Genomic DNA, 15,518 nt, shown 5'->3' with positions numbered 1-15,518 from the left:
CTGGTTCGAGGGCCCACTCTCCACCTGCAGGGGAGTCGATTCACAGGTGGTGAAGCAGGTCTGCAGGTGTGTCTTTCTCTCCATTTCTCTCTGTCCTACCCAACAACGACGGCATCAATAACAACTACAACAACGATGAAAAACAAGGGCAACAAAAGGGAAAATAAATATGTAAAAAAAAATTTAATGCCAGTTTAACCTAGTATGGAAACCATGGACGACTCACGTGACAACAGTCTTGTAAATCATCACTTCCTACCAAAACAAAATAAAAAAGAGAAACTCTAACCAGAGTATCCAACTGCTTCTAACTATCCTGTACCATCTTCATGACTAACTGGTGCATAAATTCCTAGTAGTGGAAACTGTGCCTTGACATACCATGACTCAGAACAAGTGAAAGGCTCGCGAATCAATAGAAGAGGCTGACAGAAACCAGAGCTCCTCACTGTCCGCGCTCAGTGGATCGTGACAAAATGATGGATCTTGACCAGCAAGGTCCAAAAAGCACTCTCACGGGAACCCACAGTGGCTGTGCGGCGAGCTCTCGGGAAAGACTTTCCCCCAGACCTAGAGTTTCCACAGCAGGCCGAACGCAAAGGGCCCCGTGCAGAGTGGCGACCGTGGGGTCTCGCCGGGACCCGCGAGCCAGCGTGGAGCCGCGCCCGGACAGGTGTGTGAACCTGCACCCGGGCTGCGAGCATCTCCCCAGCAGCCGCGCTCAGCACGCCAAGTGCTGCTACATGTAGAACATCAGACCGGGCAGAGCACAGAATGCGGGGCGGGGCGGGATTCCGAGCCTGAGACGCGTTCTCCACAAGGGCCTCGGAGTCCCAGGCCCAGGGCTGGCGAGGAGCCCGGCGCCCTCAAAGCGTCGGGAGCGACCAGGGAGACCCGAGTCTCGGGAGAAACGACGTGAGACCGCTGCAAGGGGCGTGTCGGGGCGAGAAAGGGGACCGTCGGGATACGCCCCCGGGGGTGAGGGGCGAGGGGGCGGGCACGGGACCTCGCGGGGCTGCGGAGGGAAGGCAGCCCGCAGGAGTCCGCTCCGCCAGGTGCCAGGGGAAGCCCTCGGCTCCCGCCGCTCCCCGCGCAGGCCCGCAGGTCTCCGGGCGGCGGGACGTCCACGGGGACCTGCGGCCGCGCCTTCCAGAAGCCCCCGGGCCCCTCACTCAGACTTAGCTCCCAAGCTGGAGCCATTTTTTTTTTTCCTCAGACCCAGGCCGCTCCCCGCCTCAACTCACGGGTTGTTATTACTCATGGTAAGTAACAAGCTGCTGAGCAGCCGCACGTTGGAGTGCAGCCCCGCGGCCGCCATGTCCCGCACGTGGTCTATCACATTCATTCTGCCCAGAGAGACGGCAGGCAGCGGCGGCCGGGGCGCGAATAGCCAACACAAGTTCCTTTGGGAAGACTCCAAAATGGCGGCCCCGCCGGGGTCCATCGGGTCCACGTGCGACACCGCCTCCAGGAAAATAGGCAGCTACTCAAGTGCCTGAGAAAAGAAACCCCCACCCCACACCCCCAGTCGCTGCAAAGTGGAATGATATGGTTTGGACTTTCATGCAGTTATCTATCAAGAGTCACATCAGTAATCTAGGCTTCAAACTTTATTGAGAGATTACAGTGGGTTCAAAACAACAGGACACATCCTTGATTGAATAAGTCTGGGAGGAATTTTCTCAGAAGCTAGTAAAAGTGTATGACTACTGGGTCATAAAAGAATACAAGTTGCGGAGAGGAGGTTCCCAACTGGAGTTTTATTTTTAATCAGGCACCAGGGGCAGCCCTCCGGGTCACAGTCGCGCATGCCTACTAAACTAAAAGCCGCCACGCCCCTCCTGGGGACTGTCTGGCTTTTGCAGACCGCCGGGCTTCGCTCTATGAGCACCCACCTGGAGTACAAAATGGTATGTTTTACTCTGGAGTGACTAGCTAGCTCAAAGTTAATAAAGGTATTATTATGTGTGCCACTATGTTGTTTTAATTTGAAGTTCTCTAATGACATGTGATGAGCAAGTTCTCATATTCCTGTTAGTTATCTGCATCTCTTCTCGTAGCTGTTTGCTATCTTTTGCCCATTTTTATTTTCTTTACATTTAACAAAGCAATAAGATTTATTTAAAAGAAAAACCAAAAAAATAAATAACTGCAAGCGTTATAAGAGCAATATTTGTACAATATTGGATAAAATAATTGGCTGATACACTTCTTTTTTTTTCAGTATTCACATTTACATTTTTTGTACATGCATAACATTTCTCATTTTTCCACATAACAATACAACCCGTACTAGAGCCTCTGTCATCCTTTTCTACGGCCTGTACTCCTCCCCTCCCCAGGGTCTTTTACTTAGTGCAATACACTTTTGCCCATTCTTAAATGGGGCTGTGCCATTTTGTTCATTCTTTTGACCAGAGCATTGCTTAGCTCTGGCTTATGGTAGTGCCGGGAATTTGAACCGGAGATCCCAGAACCTTTGTCATGGAAAGCTGTTACATAAACTGCTGTGCTATTTTTCCAGCTCCATATTCTTTTTTCTTTTTTTCTTTTTATTTGTATTTATTTATTTTCCCTTTTGTTGCCCTCGGCTCCATATTTTTATTTTTAAGTTTTAAGATAGGTTTGTATAGTTTAACTAATAGTCTTTTATCATATACGTGGTTTTTTAATAAATATTTTCTCCCTGTCTGTAGCTTATCTTCTCATTCTCTTTCATAAAAAGTTACTCCCTGTAAAAATCTTGAATTGAAAAGACCAATAATTAATTACGTCCAGAAAAGCAGCACACACACATTAAAGGAAGCTTCGGTACTGTGGCTTCTTTCCCTTTCTCTATCTGACAATTACATAGTTTCTGGTTTTGATCCTTAATTCTCAAACTTGTCAATGACTATAAAAACTGGTTTTCTTTTCCTTTTTTGTCAGTACTGAGGCTTCACCACTCCAGATCAACCTTTTTTTTTTTTTTTTAACCCCTTTCTCCCAGATAGAGAGAAGATAGACAGAGGAAGACACCACAGCATCAAAGCTTCCTTCAGTAAACTGGGGGCTGGGCTCAAACCTGGATCATATGTGTGATAACACAAAATGTACTATTCAAGTTTGTTATCTTGCCAGTCCCAAAACTGAACTTTTTTTTTTTTTTGCCTCCAGGGTTATGCTGGGACTGGGTACCTGCACTACAAATCCACTGCTCTTGGAGGCCATTTTTCTCATTTTTGTTGCCCTTGTTGTTTGTCATTGGTATTATTATTGTTGTTATTGCTGTTGTTGGAAAGGACAGAGAGAAATTGAGAGATGACGGGAAGACAGGGAGAATAGAAAGACAGACACTTGCAGACCTGCTTCACCGCTTGTAAAGCGACCCCCTGCAGGTAGGGAACTGGGGGCTCGAACTGAGATCCTTATGCTGGTCCTTGCAGTTTATAGTTTAATGGAGGATACAAATCATACATTTGTCAGTGTACCAGAGAAACCTGACTTAAACTATTGGCTTTAGGTTATAATGATGTGTCATTGTATGTTCATCAGTGTAACAAAATTGCCACACCCATTGGTAGGTATGGTGTGGAACTGTGCCCTTGCTTATGATCTTGTAAACCGTTAGTAGAAAAAGAGGGGGAAAAAGTATCACACATGTCCAGGATATTGATATTACATCTGTTGAAGGTAGTGATATTGGGAAAAGGGACTAGAATGGTAGGGGAACTTTTTTTTTCTTTTTGTAGAGCTAAGGCAAAGGCATTTTCACCCCACTGGGCCACTTTGTCATTCAGAAAGATAATACAGCACTGGAGTTTCCTCCCTGTGATCTCTCTATCTCTCTGTCTCTCCCCCCAGAACTCTGGCACCATATGGAAGCACCAAGGACCAAAAAAGCTATTATATGGACAGTAGAGTAGTGCATTGGTGTCCCTCCCTCTCTCTCAAAACATAGACTAGAAATAAGTAGAATTAGTGTAAACAGTGGTGCACCTGGTTGAGTGCACTCATTAATTACAATGTGCAAGAACCTGGGTTCAAGCCCCCCGATAACCACCTGCAGAGAGAATGTGGTGAAGCAGTGCTACAGGTGCGTTTCTTTTTTTTAATTTTGTATTATTATTTATTGGATAGAGACAGCCAGAAATCAGTAGGGCGGTGGGTAGATAGAGAGGGAGAGAGACTGAGAGACACCTACAGCACTGCTTCACCACTCACAAAGCTTTCCCTCTCCAAGTGGGGACCAGGGTCTTGAACCTAGGTCCTTATGCACTGTAATATGTACACTCAACCAGGTGTGCCAACACCTGGCCCCTCTCTCTCCTTGTCTATCCCTCTTCCCTCTCAACTTCTGCCTCAAAAAAATACATATTTTTAAAGAAGGTAGTAAAATTAACCCAAAGTAGGTTAAATTCCATGATTACCTTCCATTAACCTTCTTCTTCTAGCTTTTGCCCTTCTTCCATAGCCAGTCAACAGCGTCAGGTTGAGCCTAATGTAAAGTTTCGAGTCCATTAACCTAATACATGTTAAATCAGTTAAATAAAAGACAGAGGGTATGTATAGCATTACACTAACTTGAGACACACAAGAACCCAGTGAATGAAGCCTTATTTGATATATTTAAATTTTTTTTTGATATTTTTAATTTTTTTATTATCTTTATTTATTGGACAGAGACAGAAATCAAGAAGGAAAAGGGAGGTAGAGAGGAAGAGAGACAGATAACTGCAGCACTGCTTCACCACTTGCAAACCTTTCCCCTGCAGGTGGGAACTGGAGGCTCAAACATGGGTCCTTGTGCATTGTAACATGTGCAACATGTGCGCTCAACCAGGTGCACCACCACCTGGCCCCAATATGGTATTTTCTTTTTTTTTTTTAATATTTATTTTATTTATTTATTCCCTTTTGTTGCCCTTGTTGTTTTATTGTTGTAGTTATTATTGTTGTTGTCGTTGTTGGATAGGACAGAGAGAAATGGAGAGTGGGAGGGGAAGACAGAGAGGAGGAGAGAAAGATAGACACCTGCAGACCTGCTTCACCGCCTGTGAAGCGAGTCCCCTACAAGTGGGGAGCCAGGGTTCGAACCGGGATCCTTATGCTGGTCCTTGTGCTTTGCGCCACCTGCGCTTAGCCTGCTGCACTACAGCCCGACTCCCAATATGGTATTTTCTTAAATGGTGATATAAGAATTGAACTTGGAGGAAAACAAAACAGAATAAATAAATATTAAAAATTTTTTTAAAAGAATTAAACTTGGAGGTTTCTCACTGTCATTATTTGCTTCATGGGAGAGGACTCTAGGTGCTGGGATGGTAACTGGTACACACACAGAAATGGCCTTAAACCTTTAGATAAGCCAGTTAGATGGAGAATGATGTAGATACATTAGGGGAACAATTTGTAAATGTAAATGTTCTGCTCCACTTAAGTTCCTTTCTAAGCCTCTTGCAGCCTCCTACGAATGAAAATCTTTCCCGGCTGCATTAGACGTTTTTCTTAGATCTGTCTTTTGTACAGGGGAAAAACACAACAATTGTAAATTGCTCTAAGGGAACATTACTTAACAGCCCCTAAGTGTTTTCTGGCAATGATAGCTTTCCCTTCAAGGGAAGAGTAATTTCTTTTTTTAAAAAAAAAAAATATATATATATATTTATTTATTTATTAATGAGAGGGATAGGAAAGAGAGAAAGAACCAGACTTCACTCTGGTACATCTGCTGCTGGGGATTGAACTCAGGACCTCATGCTTGAGAGACCAACATTTTATCCACTGAGCCACCTCCCAGACCACGGGGAAGAATAATTTCAAGACAAAGAATTTGCCATGAACACTGAATGAATTGATATGACCATCATTTCAAGTGATTTCCCCTAATTTCAGTAAAAGAAAGGAAAAAAAAAGGCTGGCATAACATATTTTGGGGTTCTAAGATAGTCACATAGGCATTTGGAGCATTACATGGTCAGAAAAATAGAGAAACTATCTCATTCATAAGCAAATGCAAACCCAAGAAAGCCTGCCCTAGTCAGAATTCATGTGCCATAAAATAGTTTTTTTTTTTAATATTTATTTCCTTTTTGTTGCCCTGTTGTTTTTATTGTTGTTGTAGTTATTATTGTTGATGTCGTTATTGTTGGATAGGACAGAGAGAAATGGAGAGAGGAAGGAAAGGCAGAGGGGGAGAGAAAGACAGACACCTGCAAACCTGCTTCACTGCCTGTGAAGCGACTCCCCTGCAGGAGGAGAGTGAGGGCTCGAACTGGGATCCTTATGCCAGTCCTTGAGCTTTGCGCAAAAATAAAGTTTTGTGGAGATTTTAATACTATTAGCAACCTTCTCCAAGAAAGTCTTCTCAAACTATCCTATGCATAACTGATCAACCTCTTACATTATCAGTAAATAACCTTCCTTTTCCCCAATTCTTAACTGGTGATTTTTTTTTTTTAATATTTACTTACATTTATTTTTCCCTTTTTGTTGCCCTTGTTTTCTGTTGTAGTTATTATTGTTGATGATGTTGTCGTTGTTAGATAGAACAGAGAGAAATGGAGAGAGGAGGGGGAGAGAAAGAGAGACACCTGCAGACCTGCTTCACCGCCTGTGAAGCGATTCCCCAGCAGGTGAGGAGCTGAGGCTCGAACCAGGATCCTTATGCCTGTCCTTGCACTTTGTGCCACATGCGCTTAACCCGCTGCGCTACCGCTAACTCCCAACTGCTGATTCCTTTTTTTTTTTTTTTTATTGAAAGGAAATTTTAACAATACAACCCCCACTATGTCATTTATCATCCTTCACGGACCTGTATTCTTCCCACCCACCCACCCGAGTCTTTTACTTTGGTGCAATACACCAATTCCAGTTCAGGTTCTACTTGTGTTTTCTTTTCTGATCTTGTTTTTCAACTTCTGCCTGAGAGTGAGATCATCCCATGTTCATCCTTCTGTTTCTGACATTTCACTCAACATGATTTTTTTCAAGGTCCATCCAAGATCAGCTTCTTCTTCTAGCGTTTGCCCTTCTTCCGTAGCCAGTCAACAGCGTCAGGTTGAGCCTGATGTAAAGTTTCGAGACTTCCTTTGAATCTGGAGAGGTGGCAGTCGTTGACTATGTGGGTCATAGTCTGTCTGTAGCCGCAGGGGCAGTTCGGGTCGTCTCTGGCTCCCCAGCGATGGAACATAGTGGCGCACCGGCCATGGCCTGCTGAAAACGGTGAAGTCACCATTTTTTACAGCTGAGTAGTATTCCATTGTGTATATAGACCACAACTTGCTCCCAACTGCTGATTTCTTAAGGATCAGGTTCTATCTCTTAATTCCATTTAGAACCTCCTGGCTCTCAAGATTTAAAAAAAAAAAAAAATTTTTTTTTGTTATCTTTATTTGTTGGATAGACACAGCCTGAAATTGACAGGGTAGGGGGAGATGAAGGGGAAAGAGATGCCCCCAGCCCTGCTTCACCACTTGCAAAGCTTTCCCACTGCAGGTGGGGACTGGGGGCTCGAACCCAGATCCTTATGCATCGTAACATGTGCACTCAACCAGGTGCACCAACACCCAGCCTCAACTTTTACTTTTCAAAATTATTTATTTTTAAGGGTTTTTTAAATTTATTTTTATAGAGGGAGAGAGATATTAAGAGGGAAGGGGGACATAGTAAAGGTTGACAAAATTGGAAGAGTGCAGAGGACTTTTGGGACCAGCATAAAGATCCCAGTTCGAACCCACCAGGAAAGTTGCTTCATAGGCGGTGAAGCAGGTCTGCAGGTGTCTTTCTTTCCCCCTCTCTGCCTCCCCTCCTCTCTCAATTTCTGTCCTATCCAACAACAACAGCAATGACAATAAAAATGACAACAAGAGTAACAAAATGGGAAAAATGGCCTCCAGGAGCAGTGGATTCATAGTGCAGGTACCAAGCCCCAGCAATAACCCTGGAGGCAAAAAAAAAAAAAAATTAAAAAAATCTAGAACAAGTTACAACACTTTGTTTTTAAATAATTATTCTCTTTTGTTGCCCTTGTCTTATTGTTGTCATAGCATTATTATTGTTGTTGTCGTTGTTAGATAGGACAGAGAGAAATGGAGAGGAGGGGGAAGACAGAGAGGGGAAGAGAAAGATAGACACCTGCAGACCTGCTTCACCGCCTGTGAAGGGACTCCCCTGCAGGTGGGGAGCTGGGGCCTTGAACCAGGATCCTTATGCCGGTCCTTGTGCTTTGTGCCACATGTGCTTAACCCGCTGGGCTACTGCCAGACTCCCGTTACAACACTTTTTAAGAGGACTCTCCTTTGCATATCTATTTTGCTACAACATTCCAAATTCCAATATAGTGGGATCTTCTTTTAGAATTGTATTTATTTTTTCCTTTTTTTAAATTCAATATTTATTTATTTTCCCTTTTTGTTGCCCTTGTTTTTTATTGTTGTTGTGGTTATTGTTGTTATTAATGTCTTCATTGTTAGATAGGACAGAGAGAAATGGAGAGAGGAGGGAGGACAGAGAGGGGGAAAGAAAGATAGACAACTACAGACCTACTTCACCACCTGTGAAGCGACTCCCCTGCAGGTGGGGAGCCGGGGCTTGAACTGGGATCCTTAATCTGGTCCTTGTGCTTTACGCCACGTGCACTTAACCCATTGCGCCACGGCCCGACTCCCTATTTTTCTTTATTTATTGAATGGAAACAGCCAGGAATCGAGAGGGAAGGGGGTGATAGGGAGAAAGACAGAGAGACACCTGCAGCACTGCTTCACCACTTGCAAAGCCTTCCCCCCTGCAGGTGGGGACCATGGGCATGAACCTAGGTCTTTGCTCATCGTAACACATGCACTCAACCAGGTACACCACCACCTGGCCCCTTTATTTTCTGCCTCCAGGGTTATCACTGGGGCTCAGTGGCAGCACTACGAATCCATGGCTCCTGGAGGCCATTCCCCCCCCCTTTTTTTTCCCTTTCTACTTTATTTTTATTTGACAGGATGGAGAGAAATTGAGAGGGGGAGGGGAGATAGAGAGGAAAAGTGAAAGAGACACCTGCAGACTTGCTTTACTGGTCAAGAAGTGTCCTCACTGCATGTGGGAGCGGGGCCTCAAACCCCTATCTTTGTGCATGGGTAGTATGTGTGCACCACCACCCGGCCCCTTAGAATATCTTCACTTGGGGACAGGAAGTGGCGCACCTGGTTAAGCACACACACTACAGTGCACAAGGACCAGGGTTCAAGCCCCTGGTCCCCACCTGCAGGGGGAAAGCTTCACGAGTGGTAAAGCAGGGCTGCAGGTGTCTCTGTCTCTCTCCATCTCTATCTTCCCTTCCCCTCAATTTCTCTCTGTCTCTAATAATAAATTTTTTAAAGGATTTAAAAAAGAATATCTTCACTTATTTTAATTAATTTATTATTCTTGTTTTACTACCAAGTGCCCCCACCCCCCTGGGGAGGTTTGTGAGCCTACACAATATCACTCCCAGCAGTTTTTCTTTTTTTTTTTTTATGATTTATTTCTTTATTGGGGAATTAATGTTTTACATTCAACAGTAAATACAATAGTTTGTACATGCATAACATCCCCCAGATTCCCATTTAACAATACAACCCCCACTATGTCATTCATCATCTTTCATGGACCTGTATTCTCCCCACCCACTCACCCACCCCAGAGTCTTTTCTTTTTTTTTTTTTAAGAGAGTGTAATAATCAGGAATAAAGAAAAGAGAGACTATAGCACCATTCCAGCACTTGTCAAGCTTTCCTTTTGCATGGTGCTTCCATGTATCAGTATTAGGAGCAATAGGCAGGGCTCATGTTTTTACTGTCTGCATGGCCCAGGTTTGAGCTGCCACATCAGAGAACCACTGGTACTGGTGACACTGGTTGTAGTGTCTCTGCCCCACTCTGCCCCTTTCTGTCTGAGGGAAAAAATACCCAAGAGTGGAGAAATCATTCATGCTTCAGGCCCTGGGTATACAAGTGTTCTCTCTCCCCCTCTCTCTCCCCTGCCCATCCTTCCTTTCTCAAAGGTATACTGCCCTCCCTAGGTGTACTGTCTTAACTAAATCTTCAACTGACCTCAGCAAAAATAGTCTACCTTTTTTTCTGGACTTCTAAAGTGCTTTCAGTGTTTCTTTGTTTCTGTCTTGTTATACCTGTTTCTCACCAGGTGATTAAGGAAGGTCTTGGGAGATCAGAATTCACATTTACATATCTTGTGATCCTTTTAATAACTGGCAGAGCACGGTAAAATCTCTCCATCTTGTTGCCTGAATGTGTAACTGAAAATCGAAGTCATGATCATCTTATAATGGCTAAGAGGGGTTCAGAAAGGCAGGTTTCTTTCTTTCTTTTTATTTATTCCTCTTTTGTTGCCCTTGTTTTATTGTGGTTGTTATTGATGTCGTCGTCGTTGTTGGATAGGACAAAGAGAAATGGAGAGAGGAGAGGAAGACAGAGGGGGAGAGAAAGATAGACACCTGCAGACCTGCTTCACCGCCTGTGAAGCGACCGCCCCGTAGGTAGGGAGCCAGGGGCTTGAAGTGGGATCCTTATACTGGTCCTTGCGCTTCGCACCATGTGCACTTAACCTGCTGTGCTACCACCCAACTCCCTAGAAAGGCAGGTTTCATTTCCATTTCTGCGGACTTCTGGGTATGTAAGTTTGGGTAGATTATTTATTATTATTATTATTAGTAGTAGTAGTATTTAAGATAGAGACAGAAAATGTAGAGGGGGGAGGGAGAGGGAGGGATGGAGCCCAAAAAGCCACAGCATCAAAGATCCCTTCAATGAAGTGGGGGCAAGGCTTGAACCTGAGTATACATAACAAAGTTGTTTATTTTCCTTTCCATTCTTTATTTTTATTTTTTTCCTTGAGGGTTATTGCTGGGGCTCGGTGCCTGCATCATTAATCCACTGCTCATGGAGGCTATTTTTTTTCCCCTTTTGTCACCCTTGTTTTTTATTGTTGTGGTGGTTATTAATGCTGTTGTTATTGATGTTGTTGTTGTTGGATAGGACAGAGAGAAATGAAGAGAGGGGAAGAGAAAGACAGACACCTGCAAACCTGCTTCACTTGTGAAGCGACCCCTCTGCAGGTGGGGAGCTGGGGGCTCGAACCAGGATCCTTAAACTGGTCCTTGCGCTTTGCGCTATGTGCACTTAACCCACTGCACTACCGCCCGACTCCCCTTTCCTTTCTTCCTTTCTTTCCTACCAGAGTTATTCCTGGGACTCGGTGCCTACAGAAAAAAATATCTGCTCCTGGCAGTCATTTTTTTCCTTTTAATTCTTAATTTGATATGACAAAGAGAAGTTGAGAGGGGGTGGAGAGATAGAGATGGAGAGACACCTGCAATACTTGCTTGACCACTCAAGAAGCTTACCCCCTGCAGATGGGGACCAGGAGCTTGAACTCAAGTCCTTGCATATGATCATGTGTGTGCTCAACTAGGTGCACCACTGCTCAGCACCGTTTTAGCCTTCTTTGTTTAATAAGAGGATAATGGTACTTGGGTCTGCCACAAAGTATCCTGCAAGCATTAAACAAGAAGTGTAAAGTGTTGAGTAGCCTGCCAGAGCACCTGAAAGTTGGAGCTACGATGTCAAAGCAAAGAAGAAGATCATGATTGATGAGTTCTCTCAACATCAACACAGAACAGATGTGACCCAAGAACCACACTTCCCTAATGGAGTGGTTTTCCAAACATCTATAAACAAAAATGAAGAAGGAAACAAACCAAATGGCTTTTGGTGTAATGGTATTAAAATCCTTTTGGGACACAGTTCCAAACTTTTTGTTTATTTTTTAAAGGTTTTTTTTTTTTTTAATCTTTATTTATTGGATAGAGACAGCCAGAAATTGAGAGGGGAGGGGCGAGGAGGGGGAGATAGAGAGGGAGAGAGACAGAGAAACACCTATAACCCTGCTTCACCGCTTGTGAAGCTTCCTGCCTGAAGGTGGAGACCAGAGGCTCAAATCTGGGTCCTTGTGCACTGTAATATGTGTGCTCAACCCGGTGCACCACTACCCGACCCCCCCAAAGTTTTTATTAAAGTTCTCATTCAACTGATAATTTTGGAGAAATAGAAAATGAAGAATTAAAAAATTCTCATAAATCTCATTCAAGTATTCCCATGTACAGCAAACTTCCCACATAAATAGCAATTAGCATGTGAAAATGATATATGTAAACAGAATGCTTAAGAAAAAGTATAGGCCAGAAAAATAGTTACCAGACAACAAGGGCATCAATAACAACAACAATGAAACAACAAGGGCAACAAAAGGAAATAAATAGATAAATATTTAAAAAAATAGTTACCAGAACAGTGTGCTTGCTTTGCCATGTACATGACCCAACTTCAGGCCTGGCCCCAGTGCAATGGAGAAAGCTTCAGTGTTGTAGTGTCTTTCCCTCACTCTGTCCATCTGAAAAAGTCAACCCAGAGTAGGAAAACCCAGCAACACAACAGAAATCTAATCTTTATTTATTTATTTATTTTTTGATAGGACAGAGAGAACTCGAGAGGGGAGGGGGAGACAGAGAGTAGGAGAGAAAGACACACCTGCAGAACTGCTTCACCATCTGCGAAGCGACTCCCCTGCAGGCGGGGAGCTGGGAGCTTGAACTGGGATCCCTAGCCGGTCCTTGCAATTTGTGCCATGTGCGCTTAACCCACTGCGCTACCGCACAGCCCGAGAAATCTAATTATTACTCTCAATTAGTTTATATTTCACTTATTTTTGAAGAGACAGAGGAAATTGAAAGGGAAGATGAAGATATAGAGGGAGAGAGAACAGACACCTGCAGCACTACTTCCCAACTCATGATGTTTCTCCCCTGTAAGTGGAGAGGGCTAGCCTGGGTCCTTGAGCATGGTAACCTGTGCGCTTAAACCAGGTGTGCCAGCAGTCTACCCTCAACTGTCTTCCCTTTAAAGATATACCTTGTGGGCTGGGGAGAAAAGGTGGTGACTATTCAGAAGAGTTGCATATGAGAGATCCAGGTTCTATCCCTGGCACAACCAGCAGCCAGATCTGAGTGATACTCTGCTTAGTTCAACAAAAGCCATTTCTTCTCCTCCTCCTCCTCCTCCTCCTCTCCTTCTTCTTGTTTTTTTTTTTTTTTGTCTCCATGGGCATCGTGCCCACGATGCCCACACTACACATCCACTGCTCCTGTGGCTATTTTTTTTTAAGTTTATTTATTTATTTTTTGATTGAACAGAGAGAAATTTAGAGGGGAAGGGAAGACAGGAGAGAGAAAGACAGACACCTGCAGACGTGCTTTGCCACTAATGAAGTGACAACTTTGAGGGTAGGAAGTCTAGGGCTCGAACTACAATCCTTAGGCGGGTCCTTGAGCTTCACACCATGAGCGCTTAGCAACAACATCAGTAACAACTACAACAACAATAAAAAACAAGGGCAACAAGAGAGAAAATAAATATTAAAAAAAAGATCAATAAACAAGGGCAACAAAATGGGGGAAAATATCCTCCAGGAGCAGTAGGTTCGTAGTGCAGGCACCAAGCCCGAGCGATAACCCTGGAGGAGGGGGGGTGCGGTGCTGGGCGGTTAAGTGCACAGGACACAAAGCGCAAGAACCAGCATTAAAAAAAAAAAAAAAAAAAAAAAGCAAAGGCTGAAGAGGTGACTCATCAATAAAGCATGCGCTTTGCCTGCGTGAGACCCTCGTTCCAAACCTTGCACAACATGACTTGGAAGCATGAGGTTATGAGTGTTTTGTTTTGCTCTGCTTTTAACCAGCGCACTGCTCAGCTCTGACTTATGGTGGTGTGGGGGATTGAAGCTAGAACCTAGGAGCCTCAAGCACTAGAGTCTGTATAACCGTTATGTTATCTCTCCCACTCTAAGTCATGCATTTTATCCCCAACATTGTATGTGCCAGTAATGTTCTGGTTCCCCCTCGTTAATAAATACTTTGGGGGCCAGATGGCGCACCTGATTGAGCGCACATGTTACAGTGCGCAAGGACCCAGATTCGAGTCCCTGGTCCCCACCTGCAGGGGGAAAACTTCACAAGTGGTGAAGCAGTGCTGCAGGTGTCTATCTCTCTTTCTCTTTATCCCACCATTCCCTCTAGATTTCTGGCTGTCTCTATCCAATAAATAAATAAAGATAATTAAAAAATTAAAAATAAGGGGGTTGGGTGGTAGCACAGTGGGTTAAGTGCACATGGCGCAAAGTGCAAGGACTGGCATAAGGATCCCGGTTCGAGCCCCCAGCTCCCCACCTGTAGGGCGGTCTCTTCACAAGCAATGAAGCAGGTCTGCAGGTGTCTATCTTTCTCTCTGCCTCTCTGTCTTCCCTCCTCTCTCGATTTCTCTTTGTCATATCCAATAATGACAACAACAAGGGTAACAACAAAGTGTTAAAAATGGCTTCCAGGAGCAGTGGATTTGTAGTCCAGGCATCGAGCCCCAGCAATAACCCTGGAGGCCACAGAAAATAAGTAAATATGTTAAAAATCCTTTAAAATGTATTATTTGGACCAGGAGATAGGTCACCTGGTAGAGTAAATACTTTACCATCTGTAAAGACCTGGATTCAAGCCCCCAGAAACCACATGGAAGCACCATGCAAAGGGAAAGCTTTATAACTGGTGAAGCAGTGTTATGGGGTCTACTCCTTTTCCCTTTTGGCCTTGCAGCCTCTATCTGGGGGGGAAAAACACTAGGAGTGGTGTAATGGTACAGGCATGGGCCTTCACTGAAGCCCTGGCAGAAAAGGGGGTGGGAAAAGTAGTGCTGAAGGTAAGGAAATAAACGCAAAGACTTTCATGTCTGAGATTCTGACGTCCCAGTCTCTGGCATCACCATAAGCCACAGCTGAGTAGTGCTCTGGCAAAAAAGAAACAGTATTATCAGAAAACAATGTGTGGGAGTCCGAGCGGTAGCACACGTGGCCCACGCAAAGCACAAGGACCAGTGGAAGAATCCCAGCTCGAGCCCCCGGCTCCCCACCTGCCAGGGAGTCGCTTCACAGGCGGTGAAGCAGGTCTGCAGGTGTCTGTCTTTCTCTCCCCGTCTTTCCCTCTTCTCTCCATTTCTCTCTGTTCTATCCAACAACGACGACATCAACAAAAATAACTACAACAATAAAAAGGGCAACAAAAAGGAAATAAACATTTTAAAAAATCTAAAAGAAAAAAAATGTGTGTGCTCAACCAGGTGCATCACCACCTGGCCCCTATTATCAGAAAATGAAGGACCGACCGGTCAACGCCCATGTTCAGCGGGGAAGCAATTACAGAAGCCAGACCTTCTACCTTCTGCAATCCTCAACGACCCTGGGTCCATGCTCCCAGAGGGATAGAGAATGGGAAAGCTATCAGGAGAGGGGGTGGGGTGGGGGTGGATGGGATATGGAGATTAGGTGGTGGGAATTGTGTGGAGTTGTACCCCTCCTACCCTATGGTTTTGTTAATTAATCCTTTCTTAAAAAAAAAAAAAAAAAATGAAGTAAGAAAAAGAAAGCAAAGCACCCGCCATTTATCAGCACCAATTCAA

At 44.3% G+C, this 15,518-nt stretch overlaps 1 protein-coding gene across 6 annotated transcripts in view; it reads right to left on the bottom strand.

Moving 5' to 3' along the window:
- The window catches only part of ANAPC7 (anaphase promoting complex subunit 7), a 32,948-nt gene extending 31,497 nt beyond the window's left edge, over window positions 1-1,451 (bottom strand). For 2 of the 6 annotated variants that reach the window (XM_060193101.1, XM_060193105.1), the window contains exon 1: window positions 1,245-1,449. In XM_060193101.1, the coding sequence (XP_060049084.1) occupies window positions 1,245-1,444 (200 nt within the window). In that variant the 5' untranslated portion in view covers window positions 1,445-1,449. Of the gene's footprint in view, window positions 1-1,244 lie in introns of all 6 variants that reach the window. The other 4 variants (XM_060193104.1, XM_060193102.1, XM_007529109.2 and 1 more) reach the window with 4 other exon arrangements.
- Between the last annotated feature and the right edge of the window lie 14,067 nt (window positions 1,452-15,518).

This window comes from Erinaceus europaeus, chromosome 6 (genome assembly GCF_950295315.1).
Source record: "Erinaceus europaeus chromosome 6, mEriEur2.1, whole genome shotgun sequence".
Lineage (NCBI taxonomy): Eukaryota > Metazoa > Chordata > Mammalia > Eulipotyphla > Erinaceidae > Erinaceus > Erinaceus europaeus.
This window is presented reverse-complemented; position numbering and strand designations above follow the sequence as displayed.